The 21,464-nt window shown below is 37.8% G+C and overlaps 1 protein-coding gene across 2 annotated transcripts in view; it reads left to right on the forward strand.

The window, feature by feature from the left end:
• The window catches only part of gfra1b (gdnf family receptor alpha 1b), a 32,257-nt gene extending 13,999 nt beyond the window's left edge, over positions 1–18,258 (forward strand). For both annotated transcript variants that reach the window (XM_055176435.2, XM_055176434.2), the window contains exons 4-9: positions 6,612–6,963; positions 7,346–7,455; positions 10,469–10,603; positions 14,319–14,518; positions 15,572–15,616; positions 17,144–18,258. In XM_055176435.2, coding sequence (XP_055032410.2) covers positions 6,612–6,963; positions 7,346–7,455; positions 10,469–10,603; positions 14,319–14,518; positions 15,572–15,616; positions 17,144–17,290 — 989 coding nt within the window. In that variant the 3' untranslated portion in view covers positions 17,291–18,258. The remainder of the gene's footprint in view (positions 1–6,611; positions 6,964–7,345; positions 7,456–10,468; positions 10,604–14,318; positions 14,519–15,571; positions 15,617–17,143) is intronic.
• Positions 18,259–21,464: the final 3,206 nt, after the last annotated feature.

A 21,464-nucleotide genomic window follows, 5' to 3' on the forward strand; every position in this document is an offset into this window, starting at 1 on the left:
ATCGAGTAACTCGGTGAATCGTTTCAGCCCTACAATAATTGTTTATTCTAAGGTACAATAATAAAAACATAACAGTTCATCAATGTCTTTATGCTGAAAATATAGTTATGTGTTATATTGTATATTTTATATCCTCCTAAAATTCACACACTGCCCCTTTAAAGATATAAAGTTTTTCTAACCAAGTTCGGGAGGAGCATAATCATGCAATCCAACCAATCTCCGTGAAGAGGTCTGTTTATATAGCCGTCCCTTACCTCTGTCCCGTGACAGTTTTAAAGCATCCCTCCTCCACCCCATCCCCTCACTATCGGCTGGTTTCTATTCAAGGAGGGCGAGTACTCCAGGTTCAGGCTAAAATTTGAAGCTCAGAGTCATTTTCTTCCCTAGAGGTAGAATTTGTGCTTTTGAGAAAGAAAGAATGAATGAATGAAAGAATGAAAGAAAAGAAGTAGAACAACAGTTGGACAAAAAGTTGGACAGGTAGAAACAGAGACAGACTCAAAGAAGAACGAGTGGGAGATCGATTATAGAGGTTGGGTCCTTGTATGATTTGATTTGTTGCAGTGCCATGTGTTTTTATTGAATTGGAAGAGTTGGGGGAAAGCTGTGAGATTATTAAGCATCCGCTTGAAAAGCTCCAGGTCTCTGCCATCAGCACTTTGTGTCTCTGCAGCACTCACCATCTCTCAGGCCACTTAAGGAAGCGACTGAAGAGCACACTTATTATTCCTGTGCCCAAAGAGCAATAAACAACTCACTGCAGTCTGTGCACACACACACACACACACACACACACACACACGCTCATTATTTTATGTCACACTGGAGTTCTAAGAGGTAAACGCATTCTGGCTTTCAGCCCAAGCAGCCTTTGGCACAACAAAACTCTAAGCTTCTCATGCATACAGTCACAGCAGTAACAAAAAACATGGTATTACTGTGTATTTTTGGACATAACATGGTAATCCCTTAGGGTTTTTTTTGGATAAACAATGGTCCCAAACATATTTAGACACGCCATCCTTAAATATATGAACCTAAATAACAAAATAATAAACCAAGTGGCAGTTATTTGAAAAACACACCAAAAAGCACAGACCACAATACTATAGAATTATAAAATGCGTACTATGAATATGAAATATGAAAATACTTAAGTGTATTCAAGCTTAACATTTTATTATTATGTGTGTTCCCTGGCAATCAAACTCCCAACCTTTGTTCTGCTAATGCAATGCTCTACCAGCTTAGCTCTACATGAACACAAAATAATACATACAATGAACAGTTAAAGGGGACCTATCATGAAAATCTGACTTTTTCCATGTTTAAGTGCTATGATTGGGTCCCCAGTGCTTCTATCAGCCTAGAAAATGTGAAAAGTTCAACCCAGTAACTTAGTTTTGGTAAACCATTTTCTGCAAGCATGTGAAAAATAGGTCATTGAAATCTGGCTCCCCTTGTGATGTCAGAAGGGAATAATACTGCCCCTTAATCGGCACTATCCAACCACGGCACTGCCATTTAGTGCAGAGATCAGCTCATTTGCATTTTAAAGGACACACCCAAAACGGCACATTTTTGCTCACATGATATAAAACATTTTTTATATGGTATTCTGAGCTAGAACACATAAGCACTCTGGAGACACCAAAGATTATTTTAAATCTTAAAAAAGTTTTGTGAAATGTTTAATGTAAAATACTATTGTTCAGTCAAATACCAGATGGATGTATACTTTCTGGCTGTCAGAGGAACATATAGTATGGTGGTTACTCTTCTGCTAGAACTTTATAAATTGGAGCGAAAATGAGGCACTAAAACCATCTGGTGAACGGATACATGGCTCAGGAAAATACAGCTTGGTTTGGTATATTGTCATCTAATACAAAATCAAATGCTTTTGGGGAATGCTATTGTTCTTACTGGACGAAGCCTGCTTGATGTGAATACATTTACATTATGCATTTGACAGAGGCTTTTATCCAAAGCAGCTTGCAGTGCATGTGCATGTTCCCTGGGATGTAACCTATGACCTTTTGCATTGTTAATGCAATGCTCTACCACTGAGCTCTACAGGAGCATATGTGTGTATATATAAATACACTCACAAGAGGATTAATGTTGTTTTTATAGACTATGACATGCTGCGGTACCTGCCCACATCACTGCAACTTCTAAACAACAATTAAAAATGCTTTCAGTAAGCTTGATCCTCCTCTAAACGCGCTTGTCAAACAGAAGTAATGGTTTTTGTAATAGATGATTAACCTCATGGATACAGAGTGCTTTCAAATTTAATCACATCCTACCATCTCATGAAAACTCACAATAAGTACAAATTCCTCATCAAAAAAACATAATTGCAAAAGCAGTGTTGCATGCACAGGGGCTGCAGTGCATGCAAAAAGGTGAATTAGTGAATGAAGCAGCCAATGAGAAGAGAAGTCATCATTGGATACAGGAGAGCATCCTCATTTGCAACAGTAGAGAGTCATAGATAAAATCTGTCTTTGATAATGTCAAACACAACATAGAATACATTTCATCTTTATATTACATATGGTTTACCATGTAACTTTTACTAAAGCATTAGAAGAAAAAAAAAACCTATTTTGCATAAACTATTAAATGTTGGCCTTCCTTTTTAACTAAAAACTTAAATAACACCCAAACATTGTTCATGTGTTTTCCCACAAGCATGCGTTTCAAACAGCTTAATGCTATAGGTACATGATTTTCTGCACAAAATGAAGCATTCCTATCTTTAAGGAAGGGTTTTTTCTGTTAACTCTTTCCCCGCCAGCGTTTAAAAAAAAAGTTGCCAGCCAGCACCAGCTTTTTTATGATTTTCACAAAAGTTTAATGCCTTCCAGAAAATGTTATAAACATATATAAACATATTTAAAGAACAAAAAACAATGTTTCATCCTGGTGTGTCTCATAAGTCTTGAAAAGTGAAGCCTCTGGCTCTTTGATCGCCCCCTGGTGGCTGGCTGCAGTACAAGTCATAACCCCGCCCTCTCCATTCAAACGAATGGGACTCTGCTCTAAATAAAAAAATATTTACACTTCCAATAAAAGTTTCCGAAAGATGGGTTTGGTCCAAATAGTTGTTATCACGCTGATATATATTCAAGTGTTCATTTTTGTGATAAATTTCATTTTAGCTAGTAATTTGATGCTATAGAAACGGGGCGTGTCGTTAAGATTGGTGTGGTTGAATTGGTCGCGCGAGCATTTGGGCGGAAGTTTGATACAGCGACTCCGACTCTGGCTCCACAGACGATTCCTTCTGTGCATGCCTTGGCTCCAAACCGACGTTTTTACGTAACATGGTGGCGACCATGGTCGGACAATTTTTGCTTCAATTCATTACAATGGAGGGAGGCGACGTCACGTCGTCCATCTTTTTTTACGGTCTATGGTTTCATCCTACCTTTATTTGTTCTTTTTTATTACCTCTCAAATATGGGTAGGTTTTTTCAAAAATACAAAATTTTGAGCAAAAAGCTTAGATAATTGCATTTTTGTTAGCGATGATGAAACCATACATGCAATTTGACCTGTTTGCTTTAAGTGGCTACTTAAGGGTTTTATAAGTTGGGTAACCACCTGGTGGATAATAGCGGAATTATGGATTGCCAGAAAAACTCATCAATGGCAGGGAAGGAGATTCAGGCCAATTCAGGTGCCATTTCCTAATGTTAATTAATTTTGCATGACTGAAGGGTCTGTATTCTCCTAGGAAGGTATGTTGAAGTAAACAGATAAGAAAAGTATGGAAAGACAAACACTGCTTGTGCAGGGTTGTGAAATTATCCATGCGAGTAAAGGCGTAGCGTTCACCTGAGGATGTTTGTTGAAAGATTCAGATGCCGTGTTGATTGAGAAAGGGGTAAACAAGGGCAAAAGTGTAACTGCAGTACAGAGAAAGCTCTTCAGGCAAATTATTCAAATGTGACACAAGTAAAACTTATTTTAAACTGAAGAGTTTAGATGCTGTTTAATTGCAAAGCTCTGTTGAATATTTTGAAATAATATTTCGGTACGCTTACGGCATTTTGTGTGGGATCAGCTGAATAAACAATCAGATCAGAATATTTAATAATACACAATTGTAGGCATGTATCAGATGCAAAACCTACTAAGTGCATCTGATATGTTTTCTTTGTAAATTATATTTTTTATCATTATGTTTAGGTTTAGTAATTTCAGTTTAATGACAATGAAAAGGTTATTAATCAGTAATTGAAATACCTTATTTTCACAAATGTCACTTTAGTCATTTAATTGGTATTAAAATAACTAGGGGTGGGTTCCCTGACAGGGATTAGCTTAAATCAGGACTAGGCCTTAGTTTAATTAGGAAATATAACTAGTTTGAAGAAACATGCCTTACTAAAAACATAACTGATTTGTTATCTTCGTGATCGGCCGATACCGATTCCAATACCGATTTGTTTGGCTGATATGCAAGCTCTTTGATGACTGTAACATTTTTTTCTAGATAAAGTAATACCACAGATGTTGCCTTTGTTATATTACTTGCAGTAATTAGGTATATTACTGGTTTAATAGAGAATCAAATAAATAAGCACAACAAATATTTCTTCTGCAAAGAAATACTGAATATCTCTTTTAAAAGGTTTATGTCTGTTAAAAGTAATGAAAATAAAACACTTCACAGTCTTTACTGTATGAATTAAATATACACGCATTCATATGAAGTATAACAGTTCCTAAGTCAAGAGCAGAGAAGGATTTTATTGAGAGTTGAATTAGGTTACTGTAGCTTTAAAACGTGAGAGAGATCGCTCTGTTCACGTGCACTGATGACAGGCTGCTGTTGTGTGTGTCGAGAGCAGCTGTGAGGAAAAAGAAAGTTTAAACGGTCAAAACTTTAAAACGTATGCAAATAATAATCTTTTGGCATGATAATGCAATTGTCCGCGATAGAAATGTGTTGAATACGCTGTTGGATGGGGAAGTGAAGACGCGTTGCGCTGTTACAGTGCATTCACACGGGGCGTAAGCGTTAACGCTTAATAGAAGGCTTGTCTGAAGCGTGGCCAACAGCCAATCACAGTGGCCGCTACACATGCTCCGGTCTTCCATAAACGTAATTGGCTGGCTCTGCCTAGGTTATTTGCATAAGGCGATCTGATTGGCTGAAACACGCGCTGCCGCTGAATGAGAAATGTTCAACGGCGCCGACAGATCCACAATTCAGTTCGGCAACGCATAACGTCACCCATTAAAAGTGAATGGGAAGCGTTAACGCTTACGCTCTGTGTGAATGCACCGTTACGGCGCATTCACACAGGGCATAAGTGTTAACGCTTAACGGAAGGCTTGTCTGAACGTGGCCAACAGCCAATTACAGTGGCCGCTACACATGCTTCGCAACTTCTGCCGCGAGCAACGGGACTGACGCGGCACCGACAGATCCACAATTCAGTTCGGCAACGCATGACGTCACCCATTAAAAGTGAATGGGAAGCGTTAGCGCTTACGCTCCGTGTCTATACGCCGTTAGAACCGGAGCGCATCCTCATAGAAAATACACATATCTCTATAAAGGCAGACAGTGAGAGAGATTCAAAAATCCAAATCTGCACGTCGCACATAAGCAACAGGTTATAAAAATGCTTGCAGTACGTAAAAAATGGTCTCTAATTGCAGCCGCATTCAGGATTCCTATGATGACAAAAGTAAACAGAAAGATCGGTTCACGAGATCGGCAAATTTAGCAAGTACCGATCGAGTCATTAAATGCCGTTATTGGCCGATACCGATCGACGGTCGATCGATCGGAGCATCCCTAGTCAGTGCAAGTTGTTTTCAGTTTGGACAGCTTACATTTATTTTAGTCTAGGAGTAGTCTAAAATCTCCACTTTAAAAAAAATCTCCAGTTACTACTGTGAATAAAAGTTAAAGGCTAGAAAATGTGGTCAATATCATAAATATTCACTCAGTTTTCTTTAACCGGGTAAAAACTTTTGCACAGTGATGTACGCATGCCATCATTTATTCAATTCGTCTTCTGTGCACTTGAAGGACTTTGCTGATTGAACGTTGCTACATTCCATTTACCTTATTTTCCAGACTATAAGTGGCTCTGAAGTATAAGTCGCATCAGTCAAAAATGCGTTTTGAAGAGGAAAAAACGTATATAAGTCGCAGTGGACTGTACGTCGTGTTTATTTAGAAAATGATTTCACCAAAGCGAAGAACAGACATTTAATCTGGAAAGGCAAGTTATTCAACTAAACAATAGCACAGAACAGCAGGCTGAATAGATGTCCGTACATGTAAAAGTTACATATTTACACCTTAAGAAAACCTTTGTTTTTAAATGTTGCCATTTTATTGCATTTCACAGTTAATTACAGTAGTAATATAGTAACTCAAAGTCTCTTAAATCAACAGCATAACGCTGTATGTCATCTGTGAATGCTTTGTAGCTACTGGCTAGTGGACAGTCCTGCAGTGTCCTAAAAGGTCAAAACTGCCCAACATTCACCAAGTGTTCCTTGACATTTACAGTCCCTGCATAAGTAAAACCAGCCTGTAGTCTTTACAAATCCCATCTCTGCCCGCACAGGTGAGGCAGCCCTTTCGAAGGACAACAACTGCCTGAACGCCGCCAAAGCTTGCAACCTGAACGACACGTGTAAGAAGTACCGCTCGTCTTACATCAACCCCTGCACCAGCAGAATCTCCACAGCTGAAGTGTGCAACAAGCGCAAATGCCACAAAGCCCTGCGGCAATTTTTCGACAAGGTGCCACCCAAACACAGCTATGGCATGCTTTACTGCTCCTGCCCATCGGGAGATCACTCGGCCTGCTCTGAGCGCAGACGTCAGACCATCGTGCCAGCCTGCTCCTATGAAGACAAAGAGAAACCAAACTGTCTCTCCCTGCAAGCCTCCTGCAAGACCAACTACATATGCAGGTAGGACAGACTGGTAGATGAATTTAACGGGTGGTTTTCTGGACAGGGTTTATCGTAGTCCCAGACTAAAATGCATGTTTGAGCTGGCTTAATTTAAACACATTTAGAACCGACATATCTTAACATATTTCAGCGCCATTCTTTTGTCTCAAAATGCACACCAGTATTGCTTTTTGTAACTAAGGCCTAGTCCTGGACTAATCTAAAACCTGTCTGGATAACCACACCTAAGTGTTTAGGAAGTCACAGAAGGAGAAAAGTAGTGGATTTTTACTTTTCAGTCTCCTTATACTGTAATGTTCTGCAACTTTAAAGATGGACTGTCAATGAGGTGCTGAGTCTGTTTAATGAAGACTGTCTGTACTTTCCTTTTTTTTTTCAGATCTCGTTTAGCTGACTTTCTCACCAACTGTCAACCTGAGACTCGCTCGATTTCAGGGTGTCTGAAGGAAAACTACGCTGACTGTCTGCTGGCATATTCGGGTCTTATTGGTGAGTTGAATAGTCTGATTAAGTGTGTCATAAAAGTACAGTATGTACATGGGTCGCATAGAGACAGAGCCCAGCGCGTCACAACCTGAAAACCACGCCCACCGGGGGGGAAAGCAATCCAACAGTCTCCATTGACTTTGTATTGCAAAAGGCCGCCTCCTTGTCATTTCTGGCTTATAACAAAAAACTGAATAATGCCTAAAAGCTGCTTTGGGACATTATGTACAGCTAACAAGCCAAAGAACACAGAAATTAGTTTTTATAAGCTGTCGAGCCATAAAACCCAGTCTTTAAGGAGAATAAAGTGGATCGCCGATTGCGTTTCCCCCTATTGGACGCAGTTTTACTGGTGGGAGTGCTGTGGGGGGTTGCCTGTTTCCATTTCTGTGTCTAGGCGCTCGTTTTTTGGAGTCGACAGCTTATAAAAAAATATTTATTTATTTTTTTGGCGTGTTAGATGTACACCTTGTCACACAGCAGCTTTTAGGTATTATTCTGTTTTTAAGTTTAATCTGTAAATAAGTTTTTATAAGCTGTCGACCCCAAAAAACGAGCGTTTAAAGACACAGAAATGGATACAGGCAACTTTTCATAGTACTTCTATTAGTAGAACTGCGTCCAATAGGGGGAAACGTAGTCGGCAATCCACTTTATTCTCCTTAAAATCTGGGTTTTACGGCTCGACAGCTTATAAAAACTTATTTCTGGGTTCTTTGGCTTGTTAGCTGTACATATTGTCACACAGCAGCTTTTAGGCATTATTCAGTTTTTTGTTATAAGCCAGAAATGACAAGGAGGCGGCTTCTCGCAATACAAAGTCAATGGAGACGGTTGGATTGATTTCCCCCCCGGTGGGCGTGGTTTTTAAATTTGCATAACGGCGCTCTGTCTCTATAGTCTAGTTTTCGCTGCTTTTTCTGGACAAAGCCCGCCCACGAGCTGTTTGACCGACATGTCAAACAACCAATCACAGTTTGTTTCGTCTAGCGTCACGTTTTGGACTCCCCACAATAATGAGCCGGCTTGCAACAAGTCAGTTATTAAAATAACCAGCCGCAACCGAATAGCATCTAAATAAACAACATTACTCACCATAGAACAACGCTGTGCACTTCATCAACAGCCACACCAATGAGACGCTCCCGTTAAACGTCTGTTTGAAGCATATCTGTTCACTTTGTAACACCTACAAGCAATTCAGGAGAAAAAAAAAACGTTTTGACTTAACTGCCTCATGCAAAACTCTTGGACGTCTTTTAGAGAGTCTATGCCGCGAACGTTGCATATTTTTGAGAATCCAATGTTTAGCTGATCATGATAACTGGTCATTATTATCCACGTGAACACAACTGATTCTCTTCCTCAATGGAACGTCAGAGCTTTGTTTTCCAGGGACCGAAACTAATGCGACACTCGCGGCTCGTGGAAATCCGGTTTATTTCAACCAATCAAAACGACTTCAACATTCTCACAGGGATTCCAGAAAAGTGTACGAAAAACATCAGACGTTTAGCCAACAGTCTGTGGGCGTGACGTCTGAGGCTGAGACTAGGGGTGTCACGATTCTCCAAATCCTTGATTCATTTACATTTTCGATACTAAGGTCACGATGATTTACGTGTTAAGTCAATGCAAAGACGCGATTAGGCATCCTCCGGAGGGGATGGCGCGTTCCGCGCGAATTGACCGTTGCCGCGGGAAACGCGTGAGTTGAAAAATCGGATCTTTGGCAGATTTCCGTGCCGCGTGAACCAATCAGGGCCTTGCTGTAGTAGTGACATGATTACAGAAAGCGAGTCGCAGAAGCCCCTGCCATGACTCGAATGTCCACGTGAATGTTTTGAATGACTACAATTTCACGCGCGAATGAAGCGAGTAAACTCAAATGTTTTGCCGCCTCTCCCGCGGCTGGTGTTAATGCACCATTAAGCAACTGAAACAAGTTGTTGTGAAACTTAAACAGATCTCAGTTCATTTTTTAATTCGAAGTTCGAGGTTGTGACTTAATTTCGATCAATTTCGATTTTAAATCAAAATTGTGACACCTTTATTAAACGGATAGTTCACTCAAAATTATATCATCATTTACTCACTCCTGTGTTGTTAAAAAAAACCTGTATAAATTTCTTTGTTCTGATGAACATGAAGGAAGATATTTTGAGGATGGTTTGTATCCAAACCGATCATGAGTCCAATTCACTTCCATAGTAGGAAAAACAAACACTTTGGAAGTGAATAGGCCTCATGAACAGTGTGTTTACACAATGTTCATCAAAACAAAGAAATGTATACAGGTTTGTAACAACACAAGAGTGAGTAAATGATGACAGAATTTTAATTTTTTGGTGAACTATCCCTTTAAAAAGCACCTATTATGCAAATCCACTTTTACAAGGTGGACATAAATGTGTGTTTCCAGTGTGTGAACACAACCACCCTACAATGAAAAAAATCCTCATTTTTTAATCCCTTATAAATCAAAGCAGTCTCATTATACATGCTTTTGTGATTCTCTTATCAATGTGAGGTCACACTGATAAAGCCCCGCCCATCGCATTACCATAGTTTCCGCCCTCAGCGAGTTGTATGTTGTCCTCCATATCTGATTAGTGAAATACTGTTATCTCAGATTGTATTCACAGGAATCAAATCTATTTTAACTAAATACATTCACTGTTTGTTGGTAAGGAAGTGAGGAGCTGTAGCTGCACTTAAAGGCACTTTTTGCTCCCACCCAAACAGGGGCATTTTAGACATGATATAACAAATGACTGGTGTGGTATTTTGAGCTAAAACTTCACAGACACATTCTGGGCACACCTGAGACTTATATTACATCTTGTAAAAATAGGCATAATAGGTGCCCTTTAAAATGCAAATGACGTTACATTTGGCAGAGGCTTTTATCCAAATGCATTAATGTAAATGTAAGTATATATTGAGCCACTGTCTGATTGCATTGTTTTATTAAACTTCCGTTAAAACACTTTGTTCCTTTGCACATATGTTCCAGGTACCGTAATGACTCCGAACTACCTGCGGGCACCCGGCATCAGTGTGTCGCCCTGGTGTGACTGTAGCAGTAGCGGAAACGGCAAAGCGGAGTGTGACAAGTTTACCGAATTCTTCACCAACAACCGTTGCCTTCGTAAGTATCGACCTCATTCACGCAATCGACAGATCGCTTTATATTATTGTTCATATGGTGTTCTGTTCTGACTGACAGCAATGCAAAACTCGAAGTTGACTTCTGCTCTGCTGCATCAATATGATCGTCATTCACAGTCTGCACCAGTAAATCTCTCTGATTTGTGACGCTTTGTGGTTCAGGGCGAGAGACAGAGAAATCCCTCTTAAATGGGGTGGCTAAAAGGGGGATTGACATAAAAAGACAATAAAGTATTATTCAGGTGTCTATGGACCTGGAAGAGGGGAGAAAGCATGTATTATTTCGTCAGGAAGTTATTCAAAAACATCCATTTAGATGAAATGCATGCAGGGAGATAGACAGGAGGGAGATGAGAGGGAGGATTTGTCTTCATGAGACAACGGCCTTTAAAACGATAGACCGTGTGATGTACTGACACAAGCCGCGCCTTATCCACACCACATATATGACGCATTCACAGCGTCAGGAGAAAGAGAAGACGGTCAAACAGACATCAAAAAGCTCAACTTTTAATGGCTTTTTCTAGTGTAATATTTTTTAACTATTTGGTCCCTAATATTAGACACATTGGAAGGCTAATGTGAGAAAACATTGGTTTATTATGAAAGCAATGCAGTGTTGTCCTAAGAGGTAATAATACAATAATGGGAACGCAGAAGGCTACTAAAGTCTATATGAGTCATTAGCTCTTAACAAACAAATTGAGTTGAGCCCGTGTATACATCGTATCTTAATCTTGCTCAGGCACACAACACTTACTCAATAAAAAAGGGTCACACTACCTCCTTCCTGTCAATAGACAGTGCTTAATACACACGACTTATTCTTTACCTGAGTACCCATCAATAATCTCCCACTTGCCCTTTAGCTTTCTGTGGCATGAGTAAATAACAGGCTGTGAAAGTCAAAGTGCTCTTGAGAATAAAGTCTATTTAAAAAAGCCTGTTGAGTCATAGTGGCCGCCTCCAGTTTATCACCAGAAAGGTCCTAGAAACTTTCGAGTTTAAGTGGATGATCTTAATGCTGTTAAAAGCAAAGGCCAAGTGCTCTTTATCAGAGTTTACTTGCTTTAGTATTAAAAGCACAGAGAGCACTTAATATCAAATCAAGGGCCAATAACTTACACTTACTTGGTTTGGGGCTACACTGTGGCTGCGTCTGAAATCGCATACTGTACTGTGACAGTACGTACTGAATTAGATGAAGTACCTGCTCATCGATCATACTATGTAGTATGAATATGGATAGTATGAATGAATTCGGACGTACTACGTACATACACCATGTTGATACATCACGTGACACACATCAACATAAGAAGAAGTAAGTCGTTAACTGGAATGATGTAAAACGAGCCAATTTACTGTAAGCAGAAGGGACAGATATATATGAAGAGTTTGGTTCCAACACGCAATAAATCCATTTTGACTAATTTGGGTAAAAAATTTGTTTTCTATACCAAGAAAGTGACAAGATGAAAACCACTATTTTCTGTTACATACTTTCACATAGCATCTTTAGGTTATAATAACATTAAAAATTCAAATCCATAATTTGATTTTCAAAGATTTATTATAAAAACTGATTATTTTTGAAAACTGATTATTTTTTCTGCAAAATGCAATTAAGTTTTTTTTCAAAATGCTATAAATCTATTGAATCAATATATAAATGTGCATTCGTCTTTGCCATGTTATATACATTTAGTTTGACTAATGGTATACACTGATTAAAAAAATAAACATTAATGGCATTCATCAAAACACTTTGTCATATTAAGAACACTGTCATTGCTGCTATCATTGGGACGTCGTCGCTGAACTTTTTTCACATCGATCAGCTGTAAAATGTTTTGGTCCTGCTCGATTTTCGTTGACTTCGAGTAAAATAATTGAACGTTTTTCATGAGATCCCCTGGGGTCAATGTGTTAGCATGACAAACGCTTGATGCTGTCGGGAGAACAAGCAACAGCTGACATTTGTCTGTCTCCCGAGTGTCTCTCACGTAAATTATTTGATTTTGATGGCTTGCTTTCATCCTCGCCACAGAAATCAATCACAAATTATCAATGCCATCAAAGTATTATTTTGTTTTTGTTTGTTTTTTGATCACGAAGTACAAAGTAGATGAGGAAAACTAGGATTCTGTGTGTATTCAACGTGCCGCCATGATTGTTTACAATGCGTGGAATGGTGCGCTGTGATTGGTTAAGCAGATTTAGTGCAGAAAAGGAGGACTGGTGTTTATCGCGTTTTGAGAAAAAAAGAGAGAAAAGATAACAGAATAACATGTCGGATATTGGATTTTGCTTAAAATTAAGAATTTACTATTTAATACTGACCTGATACAATACTGATTTTGGTGGTAACACAAAAAAAATGCAGTTTATCGCATTTTGGAACCAAGCTCTTCATACTGCATATATTTGTATTTGAATAGAGACATATTACTGCTCTTACATTTTTGAATACAACACCTCTCCTTCTTCTTCTTCATTGGATAACTCCTCTTCTGGGGGCTCACAGGATAGTAAAGTCCATTGAATGAATGAATGAACACATCGGGATCTTGCCGAAAGTTACTTTCCTACGCCTACTGTTTCTAAAATACTACAAATTTGAACATACTACTTGCCTCGCATACTGATTGTCGCCTACTATATAGTATGGAAGTAGGCGGTTTCGAATGCAGTGTGTGCCCACCCCTTAATTCCCATATGAAAAATATTGTAGAATTATCTATACTGAAATGATACACTACTGTAGGACACCTAGATAGTGTGTATAAGGTTCAAAAACACTATAGTATCTAGGAAGTTTACTACAGTTTAGTATAGTAAAAACTAAAGTATACTACAGTATTTTGTGATGTAACTATGTGATGCCAGTGAAAATATTTTGTTTATCAGAGTATCACTTTTTCTTAATTTTTTGATCATTTATTCTTTATTCTAGCAAGGTAGAAATATATCAATATTATTGTTTTTATATTTGAAATATTACTGTTATTTACACAACCTAATTTATACATTACAGTACATTTAACAAGGTCAATAATAGCATACAGAATAAAGTGACAAATTGTACAGTACTGTGCAAAAGTCTTAGGCCACCACCAGACTGGTTGTTTTAGAAGTTTTAATGTCCATCCATATTTATTCTTCAATCTATTTTATTAAGATACAATCAGGAAATATGAAAAAATAAAAAAATATTTTCAAGACTAAATGTCGTTTTAAGGCATCGTCAGTATTTAATGTGACCTCTCTTGGCACTAAACACATCTTGAGCATTTTGAGCCGAATGAAGTAAATCTATCAATTTCTTTAAAATTAGGATTTAATTTTATTTAGGTTTAAGAGATCCTGCTACTGCTTAAGTGGAAGGGGAGTTTACCCTAAAAACATTTTTACAGTTTTTAATACTATATACACATTTCCTGTATTTTCTGGTTGTATTATATTAAAGAGACTGAGAAAGAATTATATATGATCACTATAACATTGCAAAAACAACAAATCTAATGCTGGCATGGTGGCCTGGGACTTTTGCACAGTACTGTATGTCCTCCATTTTTTTCATTTTCAAGTAATTCATCCTGGCACTAATCTAATCTGATATAAAAAGTACAGTATAGATAGTGGGCAGATCAGTGCCTATTGTATTTAAATAGTGTCTTTCTCTATTTATGCAGGCAATGCCATCCAGGCATTTGGTAATGGCACAGATGTTGGGGTGTGGCAACCCCAGCCACCCATCATGTCCACTTCACCCGACCCTTACACTCCACAGAGAGGGCGGGACAGGACATCCAACACACTGATTGACTCCACCCTCAACAATGACCTGGAAACAAATGCAGACCGTCTCTACAGCTTCTGTGGAAATCTGCAGGTAATGACTCCAGAGCTATCAAAACAGTTATGTTAATCTAATTATGATGCTATGTTATCTATGATTATTCAATCATTGATTTCAGTCTTTGACACGGCCTTACTCGGTCAGTATTAAAGATATCAAGGTTATATTTTTACCAAATGTTCTTTGCATTATAAAGGATGACCTAGGATGTAGGAAACAGTAAATCACAAAAAGTCTAAGTCTAAGGACAGCAATTTTGTGAAAGTGCAGTTTTGACCTCAAGATCTTTAAAAGTCATCATAGATTAATCTGTCCGTTTCTCAATCTGAAGGCTTGCATATGCAGGTTGCATACGTCATCAAGCCTGGTTTATTTAAGTGCACTGATGTTACATTCGCAAGTCATGAGAATATTACAACAATTTACGATTAACTAAGAATAACAGTCAACTTTATAAATAATAATAATATTCTGAAATAAGACTTGAAGCAGGCTACAAATGCAACCTATGGAGGTTTCAGCCTTTGAAATTGAGAAAGGTTTCTGTTTCAGATGAATCAAATTATTTATCATGATTGACAGCTGTCATTCAGCCATTGGCCCACACAGATGGTTAAAACCACAGCGTTTACGTCAACTTCACAAGCAGCCGCCGGTTTGTTTGGATGCTTTCAGGCGTCACTTGCACACAATGCCTTTGATTTTCTGAGTAAAGCGTTTCGGGGTGAAATGAGGGCTTCCAATTGATTGATGGGTGCGAGTTGTTTTGGCGATAACACACACGTGGGCCCTCTGGGTAGAAATGAGATACATCAAACTGCCAGAGCTGTCATGTCAGAGCTAATTGGCTGGTACATTAACATGTGGATCCCCTTTAAGCCGCACAAACCCACCCATTACAACTTTTTGGAGGCAAACAGGTCTTCTTCTGCATCATCAGACTTCAATAATGACAGAGATGCAGTCTGTAAAACAGCTGTGACATATAAGTCCACAGTTGGGTCCCAAATAATCCACATGTAATATGTGATCTGATTTTTACAGTTTTTATTTATTATATATTTCAACTGTTTTCTTTTTTTGCAGGCGCAGAAACTAAAAAGTAATGTGACGCTGGATGTACTTTGTGTGGTAAGAACAATTAATATTACTTAAACACCTGCTGTTTGACTTATTTTAGTTTATGTTTATTTACACTGTAAAGAAATTCTTGGATATTTCATCCCATGGTGGGGTTTTTTAAAGGTTAGTTTAAATCAGTTGGTAGGGTTTGCCCATATTTTAGCCAACGATGGGTTGAAACAACCCAGCATTTTTATTGTAGTATTATTCAGTTTATTTAATGATGTAATTGAGAATTAATACAAAATAAGGACTGTATACGAAGTACTATACAGACTAAAATAATTCATTCAATTAAAATGTCCCCAGCAAGCAATTTTACATTTGAAAGACGTCTAATAGGCGTCTAGGCTACTATCCCAGATGTCTAGGCTAGAACAAGGCAAAATTGGGGCTTAAAGGGACACTCCACTTTTTTTGAAAATATGCTAATTTTCCAGCTCCCCTAGAGTTAAACATTTGATTTTTACCGTTTTGGAATCCATTCAGCCGATCTCAGGGTCTGGCGCTACCACTTTTAGCATAGCTTAGCATAATCCATTGAATCTGATTAGACCATTAGTATCGCGCTAAAAAATAACCAGAGAGTTTCGATATTTTTCCTATTTAAAACTTGACTCGTCTGTAGTTACATCGTGTACTTAGAAATACGGAAAATTAAAAGTTGCGATTTTCTAGGCAGATTTGGCTAGGACTATACTCTCATTCTGGCGTAATAATCAAGGATTTTGCTGCTGTAACGCAATGATATTACACAGTGCCTGAAAATAGTCCCCTGCTATTGAAAGTAACCAAGGGGACTATTTTTGGGCAGTGCGTAATATCACTACGCCTGCTGCAGCCATGTTACGGCAGCAAAGTCATTGATTGTTACGCCAGAATGAGAGTATAGTTCCTAGCCATATCTGTCTAGAAAATCACAACTTTTAATTTTCTGTCGGTCTTAGTACACGATGTATGGATTCAATGGATTATGCTAAGCTATGCTAAAAGTGGTAGCGCCAGACCCGGAGATCAGCTTTTTTAACTCTAGGGGAGCTGGAAAATTAGCATATTTTCAAAAAAAGTGGAGTGTCCCTTTAATAGACGTCTAACCATAGCCCAAAAACAAATTTAAATAAATAAAATTAAATAAAAAAATAATATAATAAACCAAACACCTTGCACTGTAAAAAGTAAAATTTGGTTCAACATAAAAAAATTACTTCGTTTGGTAACCAAAAAAATAATAATTTTCAACTAAAGTGAAATTAAAATTTGTAAATTTTTTAGGTGTTACCAATTGAAGTATTTTTTAAGTTGATCAAACCTTTCACTTTTTACGGTGTGTAATTGTTGACTGCTTAAATAGATTGCATATCATACAAATTTAGCAAAAGCGAGCATGTAACCAAATTCAAGGTTATTTTGCCTAAAATTTTGTTACTGCTGGCTGTATCAGGACAGTGAAATGACGACTATAGCAACTAGAAATATTTGTGCTAAAATAACATAACTAGCACTGCTAACATGAATATCTCGTGCTGTTTTTTTCAGAATCCACCACTGAATGACCCCAATAGTTTTAATGCCATATCTCAAAGCTCAACAAGCGCCATCTGCTCAATGGACCTGACCGTTATTTTCCTCTGTCTGGTCTCTATTTTTCATCTCGGGCAGCTAACAGCCCCGCAGACATTATAACTGATCACAAATCAGACTCACCAGACTACCAATGCCGTTCTGTACCATACAATAATGTCGTATTTGAGTTTTTTCCACAAGTGATGCTGTGTGCGGTCTGCTGTTTCAGTGTGATAAACCAATTTCCGGTCCATCTTGTTTTTCTTTCTCACTGAATGAATAATGGACAGACATGGACGTATTAGGACATCGGTGCAAGGATTATCATTTTTGAAACCTTCTGAAAATAGGTGCAGCACAGACTCTTATACGTTGCATCAGAAGGTTGGACTGGACTTGAATAAGGAAATACATAGAGCTGTTACAACAACACTGGACGACTGCAGTATGGCCTCTGTGTTACTGTGATGATGTCACACAAGACCTGCAAAGTCCAATTTGTGCTGTAACATTGCGTCAAGCAGCACACATTTATTTGAAGGCTTATCAGCAGAACCTGCTGGACCAACAAACTCTTCAAAGTGGCAGTGCTGACCTCCATCTTACAACATGGGAAACTAACATCTGGATAGGCAAGATGCTTTATAACATCAGAACATGACGGGCGTGTTTTTTAACTTTCTGTCCAGTAAAACATGCTCTGAAGGTGAGAGCCGAGCGCTGGTTTTGTCTTTCATCCTTGTAAATATTACCTTTGTTTACAATGATTATATTGTTCATCTCAAATTTCATTTGGCCTAGTGAAGCTTTCGGCTGTTGTATAAAATATGATTTATGTTTTATCATTAGTGATGAAACTCAGAGTACGAGGGTCCAGTACGCAGTCCAGTATATGTAAAATGTGCTGTAAGAATGTTTTTTCTCTTATTTAAAGAAAGTTCTTTATAACTATACATTTTTTTATTGTTGTTCTGGTTAGCTGTAAAAAGAAAAAAGTATATACATAAAACAATATACAGTATGTATTGAACAGGGATGTACGACATACAGGAAAAAAGAAACTTACATTAAACAAAGTAAAGAAGTCATTTAAGTTGTCTTAATTTGACCTTTATTTAAAGTGATGGGTTTGAATGAAGGAATATATCTAGTATGTAATGATATTTTAAAAAAGTATGTCCAAGTATACATCAAACGGGACTGCTGGTAAACAGTGCTACAGTATTCATGCTATAAAGACCCCAGTTAAACACATTATCATTATAAGCCGCAAAATGATTGTCTACTGCACCTACAGTCTAATGGTCTCATGATCATACTGTATGTTTTACACTTTACAACATCAAACTGACACATAAACAGAGATATAAACAGCTTTCGTGATGTATTGAGGTGCTGTCAGTGTGATTGATGACACTCACCAGCTAAACAAATATTCGCTGGCAGAAAGAAGCTGTGGAGTAGAATATGAGTTAGTTTAAGATCCCATGAACTGACTTTTCTGTCCTATGGTTATGTATTATGTATTGTGTATTTTAAGTTGGGTGAGGTTTCACGATGAGATGTACCAACGCTATCTCATGGCAAATTGTACGTATTTTACGAGGTGACTAATTTGTATGACCACATTCGTACATTTTTGTAAGATTTGCTTTAGCCCCTGTGACGTTGGGGTTAGGGTAGGGGTTTCATTATTGTTTTGTTTTTTATGACCATAGTATGTTTTTGTACAATTCACCTCGTACAAATTCTCCTAAAATACGTACAAATTCTTGTGAGATTAGGCTGGACATACAGTTTGAAAGGGCTTGTCTTCTTTTTAGTTAACCATATTTTCATTCTATACAACAATTAATTGGAAAATCATCGTAGTGCGAAATGTGTCAATCGATAAGAAAAATATCAACATTATGAGTGTGTTAAAAACATTAACATTTTGATAAATTATGGTAAGCACACAGTTAATGGCACCCACTGACTTACATAGTAGGATAAAATACTATTGAAGTCAATGGGTGCCATGAACTGTGTGGTTTCCATCATTTATAAAAAATATTCATGACAGTATAGTTATTTAAAAAACGAGAAATATTTATAAATGATTGTAAGCACGCAGTTGACGGCACCCACTGACTGCCATAGTATTTTTATCCTACTATGGAAGTCAATGGGTGCTGTGAACAGTGTTGTTACCATCATTTATGTAAATATCCATAACAGGATAGTTAAAAAAAGAAAAATATTTATAAATGATGGTAAGCACACAGTTGATGGCACTCACTGACTACCATAGTAGGATAAACAACACTATAAAAGTCAATGGGTGCCATGAACATTGTGGTTACCATCGTTCATAAAAATATTCATGACAGTATAGTTATTTAAAAAATGAAAAATATTGATAAATGATGGTAAGCATGCAGTTGATGGCACTCACTGACTTCCATAGTAGGATAAAAATACTATTGAAGTCAATGGGTGCCGTGAACGGTGTGGTTGCCATCATTTATGTAAATATCCATAACAGGATAGTTTTAAAAAAATGAAAAATATTTATGAATGATGGTGACCGCGCAGTTGGTGGCACTCACTGACTTCCATAGTAGGATAAACAACACTATGGAAGTCAATGGGTGCCATGAACAGTGTGGTTACCATCATTTATGTAAATATCCATAACAGGATCGTTTTTAAAAAAATGAAAAATATTTATAAATGATGGTAACCACGCAGTTGATGGCACCCACTGACTTACATAGTAGGATAAAATACTATTGAAGTCAATGGGTGCCATGAACTGTGTGGTTTCCATCATTTATAAAAATATTCATGACAGAATAGAATTCTTAAAAAAATGAAAAATATTTATAGATGGTGGTAGGCACGCAGTTGGCGGCACCCACTGACTGCCATAGTATTTTTATCCTACTGTGGAAGTCAGTGGGTGCCGTGGACGGTGTGGTTACCATAATTTATAAAAAAATATTCATGACAGAATAGTTCTTAAAAAAAAGAAAAATATTGGTAATGATGGTAAGCACACAGTTGATGGCACCCACTGACTACCATAGTAGGATAAAAATACTTTTGAAGTCAATGGGTGCCGTGAACTGTGTGGTTACCATCATTTATGAAAACATTTCTTTTGTGTTTAACAGAATAAAGGAACTAAAATTGTGGTATTGTAATAGTGTAGAAAAGCAAAGTTTTAAAAAAAAACGATCTTAAATGGTCATTTTCTGCATTGTTTGAGCCTTTTGGTCACATATAATAAAAATGCTGGTTTGTTTCAACCCATGGTTGGGTCAAATATGGACAAACCCAACCATTTGGGTTTAATTAACCTAGAAAATGTCAATATTTGACGCAACTATGGGTTGAAACAACCCAGCATATCTTAAACCCTAAGTCTTAACCCATTGTGACCTAACCCTGCACTGGTTTTAAACAACCCAGCATATTTTTTAAGAGTGTACAGCAGTGTTTCACAAAAAGCTTTAACTTTACCTTTTCTGTCACTGGGGTGGTACCTCAAAGAAATGTTTTGTACCTTTACAGGTATATAAAACATAATACAATGTTGTAGATTTTTGGGTACATTACTGTACCGTAAGGACCTATTGTTGACCTTGACGGTATAGTTGAATGTTTTGTACCTCTAAAATTTAAATGGTACAAAATTGGTCCTTAAAGGTACACAAAGAGTATAATAATGTACCCCTAAGGGTACAACATTTCAATGAGTTGTAAACCCATAAAGATACCTTCAATGTACCACCTCAGTGACAGAAAAGGAACAGTTTTAAATCTTTATTTCTGACAGTGTACCCTTACAGTAACCTTTTATTTTACATTACTGCATAAATGATTTCAGATTAGACTATTTGTTTTAGAAGCTCAACAAGTATGAAATATCACCCAGAAGCGTAACAAAATTTACAGTACAACAGGTGTAAGCATACTCTTAGAATCTCCTTGTGTATCCCAATTCATTTCCCAGTATGAGAATTACTCACACATAAACTCATCAGTTATGAGAAAGCGGTACTGTACGGGGGTGCAGTGCTGTATTTTTGTGTTTTTTGGCTGAAGTCTCCCCCGTGCCGGAGCCCGGAGGGCAAACAGTATACAGTAACCAGGCTGGCATCATACATGCTTTAGTTTCGACCGCTACTTCAGTTTGACTCTGCTTGGCCATCTTATCAGGCTGGATTAACTTTCGCCTCTAGCAGGCAGGACGGATAAAGCGATAATGGGGACACAGCATGATTCTCAGTCAGATCACATCAGTCCA

This window comes from Misgurnus anguillicaudatus, chromosome 4 (genome assembly GCF_027580225.2).
Source record: "Misgurnus anguillicaudatus chromosome 4, ASM2758022v2, whole genome shotgun sequence".
In the NCBI taxonomy this organism is placed as follows: Eukaryota; Metazoa; Chordata; class Actinopteri; order Cypriniformes; family Cobitidae; genus Misgurnus; species Misgurnus anguillicaudatus.